General features: G+C 41.4%; 1 protein-coding gene across 3 annotated transcripts in view; it reads left to right on the top strand.

The window, feature by feature from the left end:
- sgsm2 (small G protein signaling modulator 2) overlaps positions 1 to 19,674 on the top strand; it is a 70,051-nt gene that overhangs the window by 46,093 nt on the left and 4,284 nt on the right. The window contains exons 4-19 of one of the 3 annotated variants that reach the window (XM_034867429.1): positions 3,057 to 3,224; positions 4,489 to 4,556; positions 5,790 to 5,938; positions 6,104 to 6,238; positions 7,846 to 7,970; positions 8,766 to 8,833; positions 9,069 to 9,232; positions 9,832 to 9,964; positions 10,212 to 10,349; positions 13,054 to 13,228; positions 14,004 to 14,068; positions 14,810 to 14,955; positions 17,818 to 17,946; positions 18,028 to 18,210; positions 18,867 to 19,253; positions 19,422 to 19,546. In XM_034867429.1, the coding sequence (XP_034723320.1) occupies positions 3,057 to 3,224; positions 4,489 to 4,556; positions 5,790 to 5,938; positions 6,104 to 6,238; positions 7,846 to 7,970; positions 8,766 to 8,833; positions 9,069 to 9,232; positions 9,832 to 9,964; positions 10,212 to 10,349; positions 13,054 to 13,228; positions 14,004 to 14,068; positions 14,810 to 14,955; positions 17,818 to 17,946; positions 18,028 to 18,210; positions 18,867 to 19,253; positions 19,422 to 19,546 (2,358 nt within the window). The remainder of the gene's footprint in view (positions 1 to 3,056; positions 3,225 to 4,488; positions 4,557 to 5,789; positions 5,939 to 6,103; positions 6,239 to 7,845; positions 7,971 to 8,765; positions 8,834 to 9,068; positions 9,233 to 9,831; positions 9,965 to 10,211; positions 10,350 to 13,053; positions 13,229 to 14,003; positions 14,069 to 14,809; positions 14,956 to 17,817; positions 17,947 to 18,027; positions 18,211 to 18,866; positions 19,254 to 19,421; positions 19,547 to 19,674) is intronic. The other 2 variants (XM_034867430.1, XM_034867431.1) reach the window with 2 other exon arrangements.

Below are 19,674 nucleotides of genomic sequence, written 5' to 3' on the forward strand. Positions count from 1 at the left end.
TACATACATATATATATATATATATACATACATACATACATACATACATATATATATATATATATAAGATCATACATGAAGGGCCATGTGAGCAAGTGGTTAGCCAGAAAGAGAAATGGAAAAATCACCCAAACATTTAATATTTTCATCCAACACAGTATATGGGAGACTCATTGGATGGCTACAACTTACAAGGCGGGGGTTTCGTGACTGACTAGAGTAGCCAAGACAGCACTAATGCTAGTAAACTAATCTGTCAGCATGTTTACTGCCAGAGGTTTTATTACAGTTATCATATGGACTACTCTGTCTAGGGATTTGATAATGTAGTTTTATGTGTTGGTATTGTTAGAATTGATCCATTGTTTTGTAGGAATTGATTACTGTAATGACAATTTTTTGTTGAGCTGAAAGTAAAAACTTAAAATGTATGTCAGTTTCGTTCATATGAGGATTTGTCACTTTTCTTATAATAATAGGTATAGGTATGAAAACAAGCAATTTGAATACATTGCCTAGTGCTGTTTGAAATTACTTATTGCTTTTTTTGTAATTTTAATGTCAAAACAATTATTGGGTTAATCAAGAACATAATGGTCAAGGATGATAATAGTTGTTAGTTGCAGCGCAAGTTTGTTAGTTACAGCGCAAGGTATTAAGCTGTACCCTCTTCATTTTTGGATATTTCTTCAGTCAGAATTGGAAGTCTTCTACTGGTGACAAAATATCACATTAAAGACTATGAGGGAGAACTCAGTAATCCTAGAGCTGTAAAACAAAAATTGAAAAGTAATTTATATTTGAGGTCCTCCATGGATGGCAGTTGCATCCAAGGATTTCACCACTCTCTATTGACGCCTTACGATTGAGGGTGGTTCAGCTGCCGAACCAGTTGCACCTTCTACTACAGGTGCAACCTGTAGGAGAAGTTGCCTGTAGACCATGTTGAACCTCCTCAGCCTGCGAAGGAAGAAGAACCGCTGTCCTGCAGTCTTTGTGATGGTGTCAATGTTGTGAGTCTAGGTCAGGTCCTTGCTTATGTGAAACCCAGAGGAACTTGAAGCTGCTGACTCCCTCCACCTTAGTCCCATTGATGGTGATTGGGGGGGGGGGGGGGGGGGGGGGGGGGTCATTTAATGTTGATCAATGGAATTTGTTGTGTTCCAAGATCTCTACTTTATTACTTTAATGACTAAAACCTAATCACAACTTGGAGAAAACCTAACCTGTCCCTCCCCTTTTCTATCTTCACTGTCTTTTTGAAAGGGCACCGTTGCTGCATACAGGGATAAGCAAGCGCCCAGGCGGAGAGGTTTTTTGCCCTTTCCCAGAATAAATAAGGCACGCAGCCAGACCATAGTCTGGCAATGGGAAACTAAGCATGCAACAAACCTAATACTTATCAAAATAATGTCAAATTATTGTGTCTAAAACCCCTAAAAACTGAATTTGACATTCCAGAGGCCTAATAAATCACCCTGACATATTCCTTTCACATTCATTTTTATTTGTCAGCTCAAAATACAATCAGGTTGTAATCAATGTAGTTAGCTATGACATTTGTTGACATTTCATTTTTTTGTAACGACCAATGACAGAGCACAGCATTGAGAAGGAGAGACAGAACACTGTAGGGGGGGATGTTTCCATAGAGATTTACACATTTGATCAAGCCTTCTATAATCACAAAGAGATTATACACCTATGTAAACAGATGCTTAGAGGCAATGCATCATTATGCAATGCATAATAGTTTATTGTGCTAGTTCCTAAATGATACATGCACAACGGTGTAATGTTTTATGCACATTTAGCTTAAAACTATTATATCAACGGTCAATCAAAATCAAAATACTAATCCAGAGAAAGTGCATCAATTAAGACAGACCATGAAGGTTCTCCCTGTGAAAATTAATCTTTTTATCTCCAAACCTCATTTTTATTTAGGAGAAATTAATGTATTTTTCTGTGCTCAGTAGGCTAACACCAGCAGCTATAATAATAAAAAGCCCTTTTGGCTTGCCATTACAGGCAACAATTTTATCATCTCAATCTCATAACTATTGACAACATTTGTCTTTAGTAGCATCAGCTAACGTGACAACAGAGTTGTAAGCATACAGGAAGAAAGGCTCATGTTCATGTCAAAAGAACACTGCAACACACTGCAGGTTTTATTTAGAAAAGGAAGACCATGTCTCTTTTGCATTCTGTCTTATCTCTGACATCATCCTGATGCTCCCCCATCCCCTGGAGTACTGTCACTACACACACACACACACACACACACACACAGACAGACAGAGACACACTTCTTCAAAATGTTATGGGACTGCGGAAATCGTGACTTAGCACACATACACACATATTCACACACAAACACTAGCATCGTGACTGTGGCAGCCAAGCCCCCGTCAGCTCAGACACCCGCACACATTGATCAGCTTGTTAAAGTGGGTGTGTGTGAATGGTTTTGTCTGATTGCTGTAAAAGTTCTAGAGATCAAACTCCATCCCAGATGAAGATGCTCCTCTCTTCAGGCTGACATCATTCATCCGCCTCCATATTCATGAAAAACTTCAGAAAGCTGATTTCTAACATAAGATGGGACCTCCTGTCTTACATGGCAACGATTTATTGGAAACCAAACAGTGATCACCTGTTATAAATGATAACGAGTTACTGTCTAACATGTCATTGTGCTGTTAAATGCTGCCTCCTGATGGTCAAAGACACAATTTCTTTTCATTTATTAACCTTCATATTGCATTGGAAGTTGTACATATGATAATTGTTCACAAGTCTCACATTTGAAGCTATATGTTGTATGTTTTTGGTAGACTGTTAGTTTTATTATACTCTTAATTCCTGTTGTGTTTGTGTTAGACCATGATTGACATCTTATATTAGATATTAACGAGTTAATGAGGTTTTCACTAAGCTGATAGGACACTATTAGCAATATTGATACATCATTTGTTTTCTGCACAATACCGACATGAACTCTTCTGTGTAGTAGTTATTGATAGTATTGACGTGTGCTTTGTGCCACGCAGGAGAAGCCAGAGTGTGGGCCATGAACCTCTGAGAAGACAGGGCTCCTCCACAACCAGCCGCCCCCCTCAGCCCCTCTCTGCCCAGGCCATCAAACACATCTGGGTCAGAACGGCTCTTTTTGAGAAAGTTCTGGACAAGATAGTTCAGTACATAGTGGACAACTCCAGGTGATTTGTTTAATTCTTTGCTCCCAGCAGTGACTCACAGCACCCCACCCCAGGCTTTGTCGTAGCTGAATGATTAACAGTTCCTTGATTTGGAGTTCATTCTTCTCCTGTGTTCTCTCTCTAGTTGCTTTGTTCCGTCCTCTGTCTGGTTAACAGCCACTGTGTGCTTCAACAAGCTGTCCACACTCCACAGTGTAATGATGCACTGCACTGATCAAAGCCTCAAACATGAAGTGCAATGATAAGCTCTACATAATATGACAATGTGATTCACACTTATAAAGGAGAAGAAAAATCCATCTATAAACTTGTCGCGTAGTGTTGTTTGTTGTTGTGGTTTCAGACATCAAGTTCAGACAATTGCAGTGTAACTCATCAAACCTATTGAAGCATCCATGATAAATCTTATTTGGTGGATCACCAATGCTCTATATTTTACCCATTGACTGTAAAATTAATGGACAATCTATTTTTAACCCAGAGTGCAGCCGTGCGCTATAGTGATCTACTGGGTAAAACTTCGAGCTGAGGACCTGATTCCAGAGATCTCGAGTTGAGCCTAAAGATAGCTGGCTAACCAACTAATCAAAAGCTTTGTGAAACAGGTCCCAGAATGCGATGCGCTAATTAGTTTTGATGCTGATTATGATGCTATGATCCTAAACATCTATCATCCAGCTTAAAACAAATTATATTTTATTTAATTCCTAGGAAATGAAGAATGGGCAGATATTTTGGGGGAAAAGATTTACACAGACATAGAATAGAATGCCTTTTATGGTCAATATACGCATGTACAACAAGATTATACAACCTGTACGTAAGAGAAATGTAAAAACATGGAATGAAATAAGTAGTGCTCAGTTCTGAGACGCTATATACATGTATAAAAATAGAAAGAAAAACATGGTTTGTATACATTGTGATGTGCTGTGTGAAAAAATGTTGCACATTAATGAAATTGCACATAATTATCACTGTTAATAAAAGTATTACATATAAAAAATTGCACAGTAAGTGGGTAGAAGAAAGCACAAAGGCTGGAAAATCCACCCACAGCCACACAGGACCACACAGTCAGAGCAGCGATGGGGCTGCCTCATTAAGGGCAATTAGGCGTTTGGTGCTTCGTTCAAGTGTGCCTATCTAGCTACCAGTCCGCTGGACATGAACCGGCCACCCTCTGGTTCCCAAGTCAAGTCCCTACTGAAGACATTTTATGTTTTGCATTGATTCACTTTTTGCTGTGTGTTTATCTCTGCAGTAAATACTATGAGAGGGAAGCTCTGATGCACGACTTAGTCTTCGGGCCCATCTTGGCAGTCCTACTGGGTGAGTATATCACACGGTGCTTTAGTTGCAAAAATGTCACAAAGGCCAGTAACGTAAAGTACAAACGCACATAGAACACAAATTTCTGTATTATATAAAATTAAGGTAGTTAAAAAGTAATTTCAGAAATTGAAAAAATGACCATAAATTCAACCCTTCTGAGAGTTGTTTGTAACAGCCGACATGGCCAAGCCACCTCCATTAACAGTGTGGCAGCAGGAGCTGGAGGCTGACAGCAGGCAGGAGGCTGAGGCAGCGTTTACCAAGCAGAGAAACAGAAACACACACGCAGTGAGCCAGGAAAAGACAAGCTTATCTGACTAAACCAAAAGACAACACAAACAGTGTGACAAATAAACACTGTATCCACAATGACTAAAGAGGAAACAAAGTGCAGAGGAGGCAGATAACGGCTAACAAGGGCTGATGAGGGAATCCGCAACAGGTGTGCAGAAAAGAGGAACAGCTGGGACAAACATGCACATTACAACACAAGCTGCACTTAAATTGGAAGTATATATAGGATTATTGGTGATTTACAGTCACATTTTTTCCCCCACTGACTTGCACTTCCTGTAACTTAAAGGATATGCCTGGCGTTATTTTATATCTTTTTATATTGTCAATAAATCTCATGAAAAGACCCAAGCCAACAATGAATTGATCTACTAGCAAGTGCTGTCCATGTATCAAAACCTTATATATCCTATTCCTCTGGGCCGTACAGCTCCATTGGTGCCCATAAACTATTAAAAACACTTAATTGAGCCACACAGTTGTTTATTTTTGGCTCCCTCCCACATACACCATCCTGCTGCCCCAACTACTCACTGTAGTGCACTAAATGTGGATTTATCCATTGCTGTAAATAGTCCCCAAAAGTGCCCTATTTTCTCCTGTTTGATTAACGTTTGGTAAAAAACTGTCCGGTTGCTTTAGGAAATTACTGAGCCTTGTTCCTTTTAAATGAAGAAATTTAATGAAGAAGAAGAAGAATTTTATGAAGAAATCTATCCTGGTTGGCGAGATTATCTCCAGTTATAAGACTTACTTTGCTATCAAACAACACGATTGAAAACGATATAAAAGCCTGAGATCTTCTACCTTTTGAAAAACCTTAAGTATAAATTCACCTCAGCTAAGCACTGAAGTAAACTTTCAAAAGGGTTCATTCGAAGTTTCCGCTAAATGGATCTGTTTATGGGTCTGCATGTGTGTGTGCTGTGTTCTCAGTTGGGCCTTGTGCTCTAGAATACACCAAACTGAAGACGTCAGATCATTTCTGGACTGACCCTTCAGCCAACGAGCTAGTTCAGCGCCACCGCATCCACGGGGCCCACCGGGGCCAGGACACATCGGCCGGCCGCCGGCCTGCTCTGGGGGTGAGTGTGGAGGCTGTGCTTTAGACCAGCTCCGTCAGGCCTAAGGATGTGTTTGTGTATGGTGGACGGGAGACATGATCACTGGGGTTGTGTGGGATGGGTGGGGTGTTGTTGTAAAAGTTATAAGTTCGCCAAGTTTGCTGTTAAAAACATTATCTCTTCTAGATCCGCAAGAGGCAGTCCAGTGGCAGCATGTCAGATGACAGGTTTGCTGCATCAGCAAGAGAGTATGTGGAGTCTCTTCACCAAAACTCCAGAACGCACCTTCTCTACGGCAAAAACAACGTCCTGGTACAACCGGTACGACTGCACGTTATCACTCTTTGACCAGCTTTTATACAGTACCTTTTATATTCTGTCCGACTATCTACTAGAAATTATGAATTAGTTTGACTAACAGTTAAGATCAGAGGAACGTACAGATGAGTTTATTCAGGAATGAGAGTGACTGTTATTGCATAGAGTGTTTATGGAATCTAATCCATTTTCTTGCGGTAATTTGGTTCAAATGAAACCCATGTTTCAGATACAGACATTTTTTTTAAAGGGGTATGATTTTACCTGAGGACAACAGGAGGAGTTAAAACTATCTGCATGTGTAAAAAGTAAAAAGTATGTGTTTTTTGTTATTTAGCTGAACCGACTCTTCAATGTATGTTTATGAGGAAGAGAAATTCTTGCACACATTTCTGACTCAACATTCAACATTTTGTATTTATTTTCAAATGTTCCATCTTATTTTTCAAGACCTTAAAAATGTAAAAGCACAATATTACCAAAGTAGGAGCAAGCACTAAAGTAACATCCAGCACACCAGTCAGTCCAGCAGTGTGCAAAATTCAAACCAGTGAAGTAGCAGGTTTATTTAGTTATAACTGTCTGTGATGGTTGTGTTATCGACCCAATCTGTGAAGTTTCTCAGCAGCCATTTACCCATCACAAGATAACTAACAAAGCAGTGACATCCTGCAGGCATATGATCATGTAAGACGTGTACGTGCTGTCGCTGTGACATTGCTTACAGGGATCTGTAAATTCACACACTGATTAAATGTGTTACAGCTGCACTCAGTGTTTCTAGCTCCTAGCTGTCCATCTTGACTTTATGTCAGTTTGTGACATAACGTTTTCTGATGTAAATTCTATTCAGATGTTGATGTGCTGCTGTGGAGGCCCTGATCCCTTGCGCTGGGATAAAGGCGGGAATCCAACTTGGAAACCTACGCACATACAGTACAGCACTTTGCACCCACTCAGCTGGTGTACACATCAATTGCAAATCATGGTTGTTTTCATCCATTATTGTGCTGAACACACACAGACACACCAGTTTTGTATGTGTGACCTTTGAAATGAAAGCTGTCTTTCTCCTGCCTGTAATGTGCTCTGCACTGCCAAGTAGCTTCACCATGTTTGCCCCTGGTAATGTATAATGAGCACAAATTTGCCTCCTGCAAAGCTCAGCCTTTGACAGAGCCACGCTAACACTTGTGGCTTAGTGCACATACAAATTAATCCATTACTCACTGAGTACACGCTGGGCATGCTACTGTATATGGTTCTCTATATGATTGTACTCTATGCTTCTCATATCGTGAGATAGTTTCTGTTTATTTACAATGTAACATATAGATGTACATGTACAGTATTTAACAGCATCTCAGAACCTATCTTGTGTGAATATAATAAATCTTTATTAGAGTACAGTAGACCACACTCAGAGGCCTTGAGGCCTGCTTATAATGACCTGATCTGTTATTGGCTTGAGCTGCCATGCAGACACCCTTGTTATTTTAAATATGGTTTAATCGAGTATGTCTCAATGTTCTGCTCTCTGTCTTGTGTTTCTTCTAACCTGAAGTCTCACATTATTTCCTTTCTGCTTCCCTTTTCCTCTCTTACGGTAGAAGAAGGACATGGAGGTGTTGCGGGGCTACTTCTCACTCCATCAAGCTGGCGATGACCTCACCCTCAAGTGGACACCCAACAAGCTCATCAACGGCACGCTGGGAGACTGTGACCTGGAGAAGAGGTGGCCAGAACCCACCTCCTATATATGTATAGGTTATATTTAAATGACATTAATCAAGTCAACTTCGTTGTCAATTCTGCAATATGTGCCAGACAGACAAATTGAAAATGCGTTTCTCCCCGACCTACGGTGCCATAAGGACATGTACAACAAGTGCGAAATAAAAAGACAAGAAATATGTACAAATGTACAGAGCCCCAGAGGTGACATGGAGGTGGGAAAAAAGCATGTACTGGGGACAAACACTAAACTCGTTCCGTGTCGGTTCTAAACACGTAGTTAACCGTGTGAAATGGAAATGGTTAGGGTTATGCAACTAAAATACTTAGGATTGGGAAAACATCAGGGATCAACTTAAATAGTCACGTAAAACTACTAAAATGAGTACGTAACTACCTGTGAGACTGAGATCCGTGAAAATCAGTTTAAAAAAAAAAACATGACCTTTCAACATTTAGTTTCACACGGGACACAAAGTACAGTCTCCTGAGTTAAACATTCATTTTTTCACCCATTCCCTAACCCCCCTACCTGCCTTGTGACGCAGCATTTGGCCCTTATATACTTTGTCACCTTTTTTTCCTCATTTGCTCACATGATGATTACTATGACATTTGAGGTCGTTGCCTAAAATCAAACATAAATATGGATCATTATAAGCTGCTTGCACAATCTGCCTATACTGTCGTTTTCTCGGTCTGGAAAGAATGTGCATTTACTGACACTTGCCGTGATTTGAAATGAGCAACTGCCTCTAAAGTTTAATTTTACACCTTGTCTTACCCTCTCTGCCAGTATCTACTGGGACTATGCACTGACGGTCCCGCTGCGCCAGATAGTCTGTATCCACTGTCACCAACGGCGTGAGTATGCTGCTACTTTAGCTCCATACCTCCACATTTAGTCAGCTTTGCACACACAGTCAGATCACACTGCATCAGTCGCCTTATATTAAAACTATTGTCATGAAGGGACAGTGTTTTTCATAAGTTGTCACGTCAAACTATTTATTGCTTGTCTTGATGAAGTGTAAATTGGCCGTTAATGGGCAATACTTGTTTGCTTATCATCTTCCGATCATTTTTCTCCCTATTCCAGCTGATTGTGGTGGTACACTGGTTCTGGTTAGTCAGGATGGAATCCAGCGGCCGCCTCTCCACTTCCCCCCTGGTGGTCATCTCCTGGCCTTCCTCGCCTGTCTGGAAACAGGCCTTTTACCGCGGGGTCAGCTGGAGCCCCCCCTCTGGTCCCAGAAAGGCAAGGTGTGTCACATTGTTAGAATTGGATTCACACCTTTAAAAAGGTTAGATTTATATTACTGCCTGATCACCTGAAGCAACAACTTCTGTGCCTGAAAAGTGAAGCGAATGTTGGATTGGCTTAAACCTGCATTCTATCTAACTGCCCTGGCTCCAAAAAGGAAGTCTGGTTGTATAGAAGACTTTAGCATTTAGTTAGGCGCAGTGCCAGACACAACAACATTGGCTTAGCCAGGTTATTATCCCAAGGTTTGGCTTCTTCTCCGAAACGTCTGACTCCAAAAAAACAAGGTAGGGAAGGCCAAATGCCAAAATTGCTGCATCAAAACAGTAGTCGACAAACCAATGGGTGAAACCCCACTGACAGTCTAATGGCTGCTAATTCACTGAGTGTACTTTTAATTCCCCCCCCCAAGAAAACACAAAATCTAAACATCCAAACTTTCAACCGCAACAACTTGCCTAGGGAAATACCAAATAAAACTGACGTTAATCCAAAGCAGTGTTGCCTTTTTGACATTTTTTTCCAAATTGATCTGGCTTGTTAAACACAGTGGAAGCTTTGTGGCCTTTTTTTTAAAACTTTTGTTTATTTCCTGCAGGGGAAAGTGTTCCCTAAACTGAAGAAGAGGAGCAGTACTGCCAGGCTCATCGACCAGGACAGGAACGGTGAGGAGCCCACAGCTGCTGACTACGTGTTTCGCATCGTCTATCCTGGGTACCGCTACGACGCCAGTATGTAACACTTTTGCATTGTCAGTCACACTGGTGCACACAACAAAAATGTAATCCTCCTTTTATGTAAAACAATCATCTCTGTGATTGCTTTTGCCTTTGGTATAATAAGTACTTTATATCTGATGGTTTTACCATGATGTGCTTAGAAAGTAGTGTAGTGTGGTGTCTTTCCCACAATGCTCTTCCCGAGGCCTGTAGGGTGGCACTGTTCTAACTGTGTTCTCTGTTGTCCCACTGGTGCAAGCAGTCACTATAAACTACCACCACACCACGGGCAGCCGCGCTCCGTCGCTGGACGACGACGAGGAAGAGGAAGATAGGCTCCATGCTATGATCTCAATGATCTGCTCGCGGAACCTCACAGACCCTAATATCATGAAAGGTTTTTATCACCTTAACACACCCACCCAACCCCACCGCCCCCCACTCCTGAGACCTCGCCCCAGCTTCAGACGTCCCTTCCTGCATCCCACCCATTGTGCCCCCTCAGGCCCTCCTCCCTCGCCCCTCCCAACCCCACCTCCCCCGGCTTTGTCTGCCTGTGTGTGTGCTTCCTGAGGCCAGGTCCAACAGTGTGAAGTAGGCTGGGGTTGCCTGTGTTAACAAAGACATGGGGGCGTTCAGGCTGATCAACACCAAATTGAAAAGCAAAATTGCTTTAGGGTTCTTTTGATTACATAATTATGCACTTCATATATCAGCCAGAGAATTTTGAAATTCGGTTGCTGAGTCATTGAGTGATGAATTTTTACAATAGGTTGTATTGAGTGAGATGACGTCAGTGTGGATGTTTCGCTATTGGACATTGCCCTTTCAAACTGTATTGGCCAACACAGACTTCACCTCAGCTAGCGCCCATCAATCAGCTGATTAACCTCCTCAGTACATTGTAGATGTTGTTGTTGTTATTGTTGTTGTTGCTGCTGCTGCCACCACCCATTTCAGTTGTATTGCACGGGCACAGTATGCTACATGCAGATGAACAGCACACCACCGTGTTTGTGTGTGTGTCTTTCTGCTCCTCTCTGTCGCTCGCTCTTTAGACACAAATGAAGGAGTGAAATGAAAAGGAGGAGCAAAAAGACGCAAAAAGAGAAGCAGTCTAAGGGAATGAACGAGTCTTCTTGACACACCATCGTGATGCAACAGTTACAAAGCCTGTCAGTAGACAGCCAGATGATTTTGGATCATCTCTAACACCAAATAAAAAACACAGTCTCAGCCACTGGAAGCCGAATCTCAACATTCCATAGCATTTACTCAACACTATAATACATTTCCAGCTTTTCTGTTGGCTTTATTTGGTTAAAGTTTGTGGACAATAACGTCCTGTCTTTAGAAAATGGTCACAGAAATTAACAGACATCCAGTTAATGCCACATTAGGTCTGGCAATGCAGACTAATGCCACAGCAACTGCTGACACGCTGCCCTTACACCCTTTCTGCTAAATGTCACTCTGTCTCTCTCCGTCTCTTCTCTTTCTTCCCACGGATAGCGACACAGTTACATCCACCGGCTTGGCAGGGATTATTAAACAAGCCTGTGAAACACACACTGTCAAATGAATTGACTTGTTTTATTGAGATGCTGCCAAACACAGTGACTGCACATGTCACCTGGTTTCATCACTATTACACAGATTCAAATTTTCCCAGGTCTTTTTGTCTAGGTCAAGGCCTTGCTGGCTGCTTTGCATTCTGGGATTTGCAGTGCTGACTGCCCCAGAGTTTTGAGAGGGTTTAGCTCTGAAAGCATGCCTCAACACTCTTGGGTTCACACTAAGAATCGCTTTGATAATTTGCATCGTTTTTTTTGCACTCCTTTAATTTGACTTAAGTCGGTTTCCTTCTTTTTGTCCTTGTATTTGTCACTTGCAACATGCAACAATTATTGCATGAGGAAATGCACCCATTTCATTGTTTTTTTTTAAAGAACGACTATGTGCTTCCACGTATTTGTGATGGAAAATCCTCTCACAGTCTCCTCCTCTGTTTATTTGATTTTCTCTCTCTCTCTCTCGCTCTCTCTTCTCTGACTTCCTCAGTTGTTTGTGCAGTTGTTTGCTGCAATGCTGTTCACTGTAATTCTTCACTAACCCCGCCACCCCCCTCCCCATCCCCTCGCCCCCTTCCTCCACCCTCTCTCATTACGGTCCTGTGGGGTTCCGCAGTAGTAGAGACGTGGAGTCCTTGTGTGAGCGGGGTTGCATTACTGAGCCCAAAAACAGTTTTGATGACGTCTAGTCCTAAAGTAAAGAGGGGAGAGCCAAATGTCGGTCTCGCTCCAGCATTTTTTTCTGTTCGTTTTTTTTCGTTCTCAATATTATTTGTTTTTTTTGGGGTTATTGAACAACCAAAGCGCAGCTTCATATTTATGACAGGTCATCAGCTCCAACCTGAAGAATTAAGGTGAAGAGCATTTATTTAATGTTGAAGTTTTTATGATTTTTTTTTCTTCCCTTTTGTGTGCCGTTTTACTGGTGTCCATTTGGTTTTTTTGGTCATGAGATTTCTTTTGGTGTCTCTTGTCTTGTTCTGGCTTTATGCATCCTGCATGGCCTGAGGGTCCGCCTCGTCCCTGTCTTCTCCTCTACTACCAGCTCCTTCACTTTCTCCGCTACTTCCTTCTCTCTCCTGTTTGTCTGGAGTGTCCCTGAGCTCTGCTGTCTCCTCTGGCTCCCTTCTGAATGAACAGAACCAGCATGGCTTCCCTGCATCCTCTCTGCCTGTCTCTCCCACAGCACCGGTTCTGCGTCCTTAAACTGTCCCACTCCACTTTTTGGTTTCCTCTAAACGCTTGTTTTTCCAGCTCTCACATGTAACATGAATGTAAAACTTTCATGCATCTTCCCATCTCTTGATGTCATGAATAACAAAGAACAATACATGGAAAGATGTATTTATGGTTGAGCTGAGGGGCCTGTGTCATAATATGTAAGGCATAGAACATAGCCAGTGTGAAGTGATCCAAAGGCACTGATCCTTTTAAATAACAAAGAGGGTAGTACATGAAAACATCAGCATCCATTTTGTCTTAGAACACTGAGACTTCTGTGTCTTATCACTTTCATTCTCTCTGGTTTAGACCACGGGGAGATGTTGGAGATGCAGGGTTTTGGAGGCAGCCCGTCGTCGTGGCAACAGGCCGGAGTACCCACTCTGGAATCACAGTGCCAGTCCTGCTCCACGGCTGGCAGCAACGTGTCGTTCGACTACCCGGCCGGCTGTACCTGCATACACGACCCACTAGACATTCACACGTAACTTCCCAGAGACATTTACTTAACCTTTTATTCTGCTGCAATGAGTCTTTCTTTTGATCTACATTCAAGTATTCAGGTATTTTGGAAAGCTAACTGTACTGATTCAGTATATGGAAGCCCTATGATGAACTGAACTGATAATTACTGAGTTGTTGCAAATTTAAACTGACTTGTGAGCAAAATTAGATTTTATGATTCACTGAATCTTTGCTGAGGACTTCTTAAAACCTTAGCTCTAACACTTGCCGCCATCTTGGCCAATGCATGGAGCCCAAAAATCAATCTTCGGTCAAAGAGGATAGTGGATGTGATTAGGGATGAGCAGGAAACAACCAGAACATCTGACTATAATAGGCTGTTAATTTGTATATTGATAGAGTCCACCAAGACACACATTAGAATATTTAAGATCCCCATAGCTGTGGGGACTATTGTGAGTGGTGCTGCAATGGGGCAAAAATTATTGACTTTGTGAAATGGAATTCTAAGGAGATTTTGCAGAGGCAGCATCTAGTATCTGTCCATTCGAAAAAAATACATTAAAGCACTTATTGTAAGTCTCCGTTTTGTTCTTGCCTCAGCTTTTAGCCGTGGTCAAGGTTTCTTTATTATAGATAGATAGATAGATAGATAGATAGATAGATAGATAGATAGATAGATAGATAGATAGAAACTGTATATAAAGATATTATTGTCAACTATTTAAAGAATAACCCTTTACAAATCAAACAAGGGCTTGACAATTATGGTGGATTTGTTTTCTTTTCACTAGAATTCCTCTTAAGATGCTTTGCCAGAACATGAAGAGGCAGATAGTCTCCAGAGCCTTTTATGGATGTAAGTACATCATGTCACCTCTGCACAGTATCCATACATTTATTTTATACATTATAGCTGTTCATGTATAGCTGTTGATCATGGTTCACGAGTTTAATTGTATTCTTCTAGACGACAGCGATTCCCAATGGGTTTGCTTGAGGTCATTGTTCCACCGGCAGCCTGCATTGCTGGCTTCCAGTTGAGAGAACAATTTGTTTTAAAATCATTTTAAGTAATTTGGAAACTAATAAATGGCTTATTGTAGCAGTAGCCGCTTCTGCATGATGAAGTAGTAAGTTTGCAAACTGTGATGAATGAGCCTTCTGAATGTGTCAACATGTAAGGCTGTAAAGGCTGTAATCAACTGTTGGGTAAAATAATGCATTAGTAAGTAGACCTGTTTTTAATAAAACTTCAGTCTGAAGACTTTATTGTATTACCAGTAGTCAGTATAGTCAGTAAGTTTATTCAAACAAACAAACCAACACATGATACAACTTTAGTTATTTTGAAAAACATTTACATTTTAATGTAACTATGAGTAGTCATTTATTACCTTAATAGTTGGTAGAAGCACTGGTTTACTTTTTTATTTTCATCTATCAGGATGCACATAATTGCCTTTACCCATTATACTTGATATTTTGGTTTGTACTTTATTGGCTAACTATTTTAATTTTTGTGTCGCCATACTGACTTGACTTTGTTAATGCTTGGTCTCAGCTGTGTGTGTCTGTCCATGTCTCACCTGTCCATCAGGGCTGGCCTACTGTCGACACCTGTCCACTGTGCGGACTCACCTGTCAGCTCTAGTCAACCACAACATCGTCCCTCCAGACAGACCCTGCGAGGCGTCCGGGGGCCTCAGCAAGGAGGTGTGGAGCAAGTACCAGAAAGACTGCAAGGTGGGTACAGAGCAAAAGGTTTGCCGCAATCAGTGAGCCTGAAAGATAAAATAAATATAGCAGCGTGATCGACCTCTGTCAGCAAGCAGCAAGAATTACAGCAAACTAACTAGAATCTTAATATTCCTCCTGCACCATCTGACGTTCCCCTATACCCCTCCAACTCTTCACCTGCAGGCCGGCGAATTTATAAGCCAGAAATCACTGCCGATTGCCAAGTCATCATTGAGTCATTGGTATTGATTAAGCCCCACTGACAGTCATGGTCATTTTGTGCTGTGTAGTGACTGTGCAAGTCAAATTCACGGTAAGACTTTATGAATTAAGATATTGTCAGCTGACACCACCTGTGAATAACGTTCCTTGAGAGAGATTTCTGTCCTGCTTGTGAAGGTTGAGGTTGATAACTTTTCCCCTTGAAATATGGCAGCATCATGAGGAATCATGCACCCTGTGATGATGATGACCTCTTGTTTTTTTTAACCCCAATGAATGAAGCCATGCTCAGCAGCCATCATGCCTAATGACTCAGTGGGTGTGCAGTGGTACAGCATCATCTATCTACAAACGCACCTTTTTGGCTTGTAAGCTTGAGGTAAACATATAATTTCAGATAAATATATATCTATATATATATATCTATCTATCTATATATATATATATATATATATATATATATATATATATATATATATATATATATATATATATATATATATATATATATATATATATATATATATATATATATATATAATATCAGTGCAAACTTAGTATAGCAGATGAATGCTTCTTACACATCCCTCTACTGTTAATCATTTCTCAACTCCTCTAATTTTTCTTGCAAACCCATGTAGGAATACACATTCTGATGAAATTTAACATAGTATTACTGTGGTTCCCAGAATGCCACACCTTTTACAAATGTACAGTGTGTAACACATTTTACAACACCCCTGTAAAATATACAGTGTTCTTTTGGTGTAATGTGGCCTACAGCAATGATGCGGTAAACTCTTGACCACCTGTTACTGTTGTGACTCTATTCCTCTTTGCTTTCATAGTAACAACGGCCTTGCCACAGTTAAAGAATTAAAAGAAAAGTTGAAGTCAGGTGATAGCCAACATTTTTCTTAATGTCTACAAATCCCATAAAATGACAAAAATCCACAATGAAAGTATGGTAAATGTCTCATTCCTCTGTGCCATAGAGATCCATTGTTGTGCAAATCTATTAAAAAGTAGTTTTTGGACTTAGCATAAATAAACACACTGTAGTTTATTTTGATTTAATCCCACACACACACACACTGGGCCCAAACACATTTCTGCTGCTCTACATAACCAGCACCACTATGCTACCGCCTGTCTTTTTGCACATTACATAGACTGTCGACAGTATGCATAATTGCACATTTTTAACACAAATTTCGCTGCTCTTATTTTCCTCATTGTATATATCTTCTTATTTTTACTTTTTTATGTTGTTTACTTGAATGTTATGTTTGTCTGTGGACCAAATTTGTTATAAATGTCTTGTCACCGTGGGATAGAGGGAAACGCAATTTCGATTTCTTTGTATGTTTTTGACATGTGAAGAAATTGACAATAAAGCAGACTTTGACTTTTTGACTTTGACTTTGATCTTGCACCCAGCACAATTGACCTTGTACACCGACGCATGTATCATTCCTATTTTGCACCCGACGCGGAGCAGACTTTTCCCTCCACAGATTCACGTTGGTAGATTGCGTAATGAACTTGCGCTCCCGGGGACGGTTCGGCAAAAAGAGGAGGCGTGTTCCGGCACAAACGTTCCCTAATGCAGTTCCAAAAAACAATTCCGCCACAGACCAGGAGAAACCAAGTCTAAAGTCAGTTACATTTTGTCAAAAAGAAAAAATCAATAGCAAACGTCGGTCTCCTCGACTGTGTAGCTACTTCAGACCAAACCATTTTAGATTTGCGTCAGGCGCAGGAGTCATGTATCCCGCCGTTATAATAGCAACAGCGCCCTACTTGCGTTTGATGTTTGATACTTGCGTTTCAGATTGTTGAAATAGGGCCCACTGTCTTGCTGCCCCAAATACTAGAGCACCAAATATGTAATCCACTACTGAAAGTAGTCCCCAAGAGATGATTGAGTGAAGTTGGCTAAAAACTACAATGTCGAGCTGTTTTAGGAAATTACTAAGCCTTTTTTAGAAAAGGAAATGTTTTTTTTAACCTGTTTTGAAAGTTTTACATTGTTTTCAGTAAAAACCAGGCTTGGGGCTGAGAGTGAAGATGAATATGCTTATTGTCTTTAAACACCACACTGCTTATTGTGGTTAAACTTAGAATAACTTTGTATACCTCTCTAATTGAGCTTCAGTTTCCTCTTACTGTAATTAAAGGTGTTGCTATTATTCTGTCCTCCCCTCACACACTGTATCCTCCTTTACAGTAGTTGTGTATACATGTATTGCAGTCTCCCCCCCTCTCCACTCTCCTTCACTCTAATGGAAAATTAATGAGTTTCAGAGGAATGAAGTTTCATTACAGAGTGTAGTATGATACCATCGTAGCTATTAAAGCAGCCACTGCAATCATTCATCAACTCCAACAAAGTCCTCAGTACTAATTTACTCGCTATTCATATCTGTGTCCTTTATCTTCTGCACTTATCTATGTCTTCCTCTGAATGGGTCGCAATCACTCTTTCTCTCCGTCCATTATTAATAGACTTCTGCTCCCTTTGTTCGTCTCATCGCTCACAGCTTCTGCTTCCTGTCATCAAACTTATTCTTTTGGTTTACATTCCTATTATCTTGTGTGTGTGTGTGTGTGTGTGTGTGTGTGTGTGTGTGTGTGTGTGTGTAGAACTATAAGGAGCTGGAGCTGCTAAGGCTGGTTTATTATGGTGGGGTGCAACATGACATAAGGAAGGAGGTCTGGCCTTTCCTGCTGGGGCACTACAAGTTTGGCATGGGCAAAAAGGACATGAGCCAGGTACTGCACAAACACACACCCACACACCGTTTTTTAATGGGTCTCTTTGCAGTGTGTGTGATTGTCTTTTTTTCTGTAAAGATTGATGTAAAGATCAGTGAGCGTTACCAGCATGTGATGCGGGAGTGGAAGGCCTGTGAGGTGATTGTCAAGCAGAGGGAAAAGGAGATGCAGTCGGCCATCTTTGCCAAGCTGTCGTCAGGCAGCAGCATCGACAGTCACGTCCTGCGACTCGTTCACAGAGACTCCACACTCAGCAATGAGGTGAACATCGGATTCCTTGTTAAACTTAGCATTCTAGAGAGTATTTGTCACAGTATAGTATCCTGATTGTGACTGGCGCTCAGACTAATATAATCAACTGATCCCAAAGCTGTAATTAAAATTAATTTCAGGCATGCATCATATTAATTGTATACCATTGTATTTCAAAACATTTGCATATTTCATTGTTCTAAAAACTGCATCTTTGCTTGATACATGTCTTCATTACACGCTGTTCCTTACATTCGACATAGCCGAAACAAACAATACAACCAACTAGCCTATAACCCATACTACATCAATACAACTTCACAATCTTAACATAGCACAAGTTATCTCAGGAGACTTTTCATATAGAGCAGGTCTAGATAACTCTACGATTTACAGACACCCAACATTCCCCCATGAGCAAGCATTTGGCAAGACGGTGTCAAGGAAAGAAACCTCAAACAGAACCTGGCTCTAGTTGGCGGCAATCTGTCTCGTCCGGTTGGCCAGTGACATTTGCAGAAGACAAGACCACTGACTGAGAAATCAAAAGTTATGATTCCAGTGATGAAATCATAATTATCGATATGATATGACTCATGATCCCACACCCTGCACCGATGCCCTTCGCTGGCCTCTATTACTTATAAAGTTCAATTCTTCTTCAGGTGTTTATGTCTGTGGATGAGCCGGATGCAGGGAGCCAGGAGACCCCCAGTGGAGAGGACAGCACCCCCACCATGACCACCCTGGTTCCCCCTGCAGCCCTCCCCCCAGAGGAGCGACCTCTGGTGGAGTTTGACTCCCCTGACTCGGGTCTCCCTTCCTCCAGAAACTACTCAGTGACCTCTGCTCATTCCCAGATCCTGTCCAGCATAGACGACGGTCAAAGCACAGAGGAGGAAGGGGGGGGCGGGGAGGAGGGCAGGACTTCGGGTGTGCTGGGGCGGCGTCAGGACTCTCTCACTGAGGACCGGCTGTGCAGTCAGCTGGACAAACTGGTGACCAATGGAGCAGCTGCGGAGGCGATATCCCCTTCACTCTCCTCATATACGGTATGTAAAGCATATGGATATACAACATGTCTGGTTATACATATGAACTGACTGAGCAGTTGTGAAACAAATGGCAAAATCATGACTTAAAGGCTTAAAGGACTAACCAAAACCCTTTAATTTACCTAGTCACCTACTAATGTTAACAACAATGTTTCCTTTGTGCAGATCGAGCTGTTGGACACAGTCGCCCTCAACCTCCACAGGATAGACAAAGATGTGCAGCGCTGCGACCGCAACTACTATTACTTCACCACAGCCAACCTGGAGAAACTACGCAACATCATGTGCAGGTAAGTATTTAGAACTGTGTAATCTGAAAGGTTGCTTGTAGTAACAAACCCAAAGAGAATTAAAGCTGCAAGCAGCGATGGAGGGCCCTCGCTAACATGCGCGAGTCGGGGATACTGGCGGACGCCTC

This window comes from Etheostoma cragini, chromosome 3, assembly GCF_013103735.1.
Source record: "Etheostoma cragini isolate CJK2018 chromosome 3, CSU_Ecrag_1.0, whole genome shotgun sequence".
Taxonomy (NCBI): Eukaryota; Metazoa; Chordata; class Actinopteri; order Perciformes; family Percidae; genus Etheostoma; species Etheostoma cragini.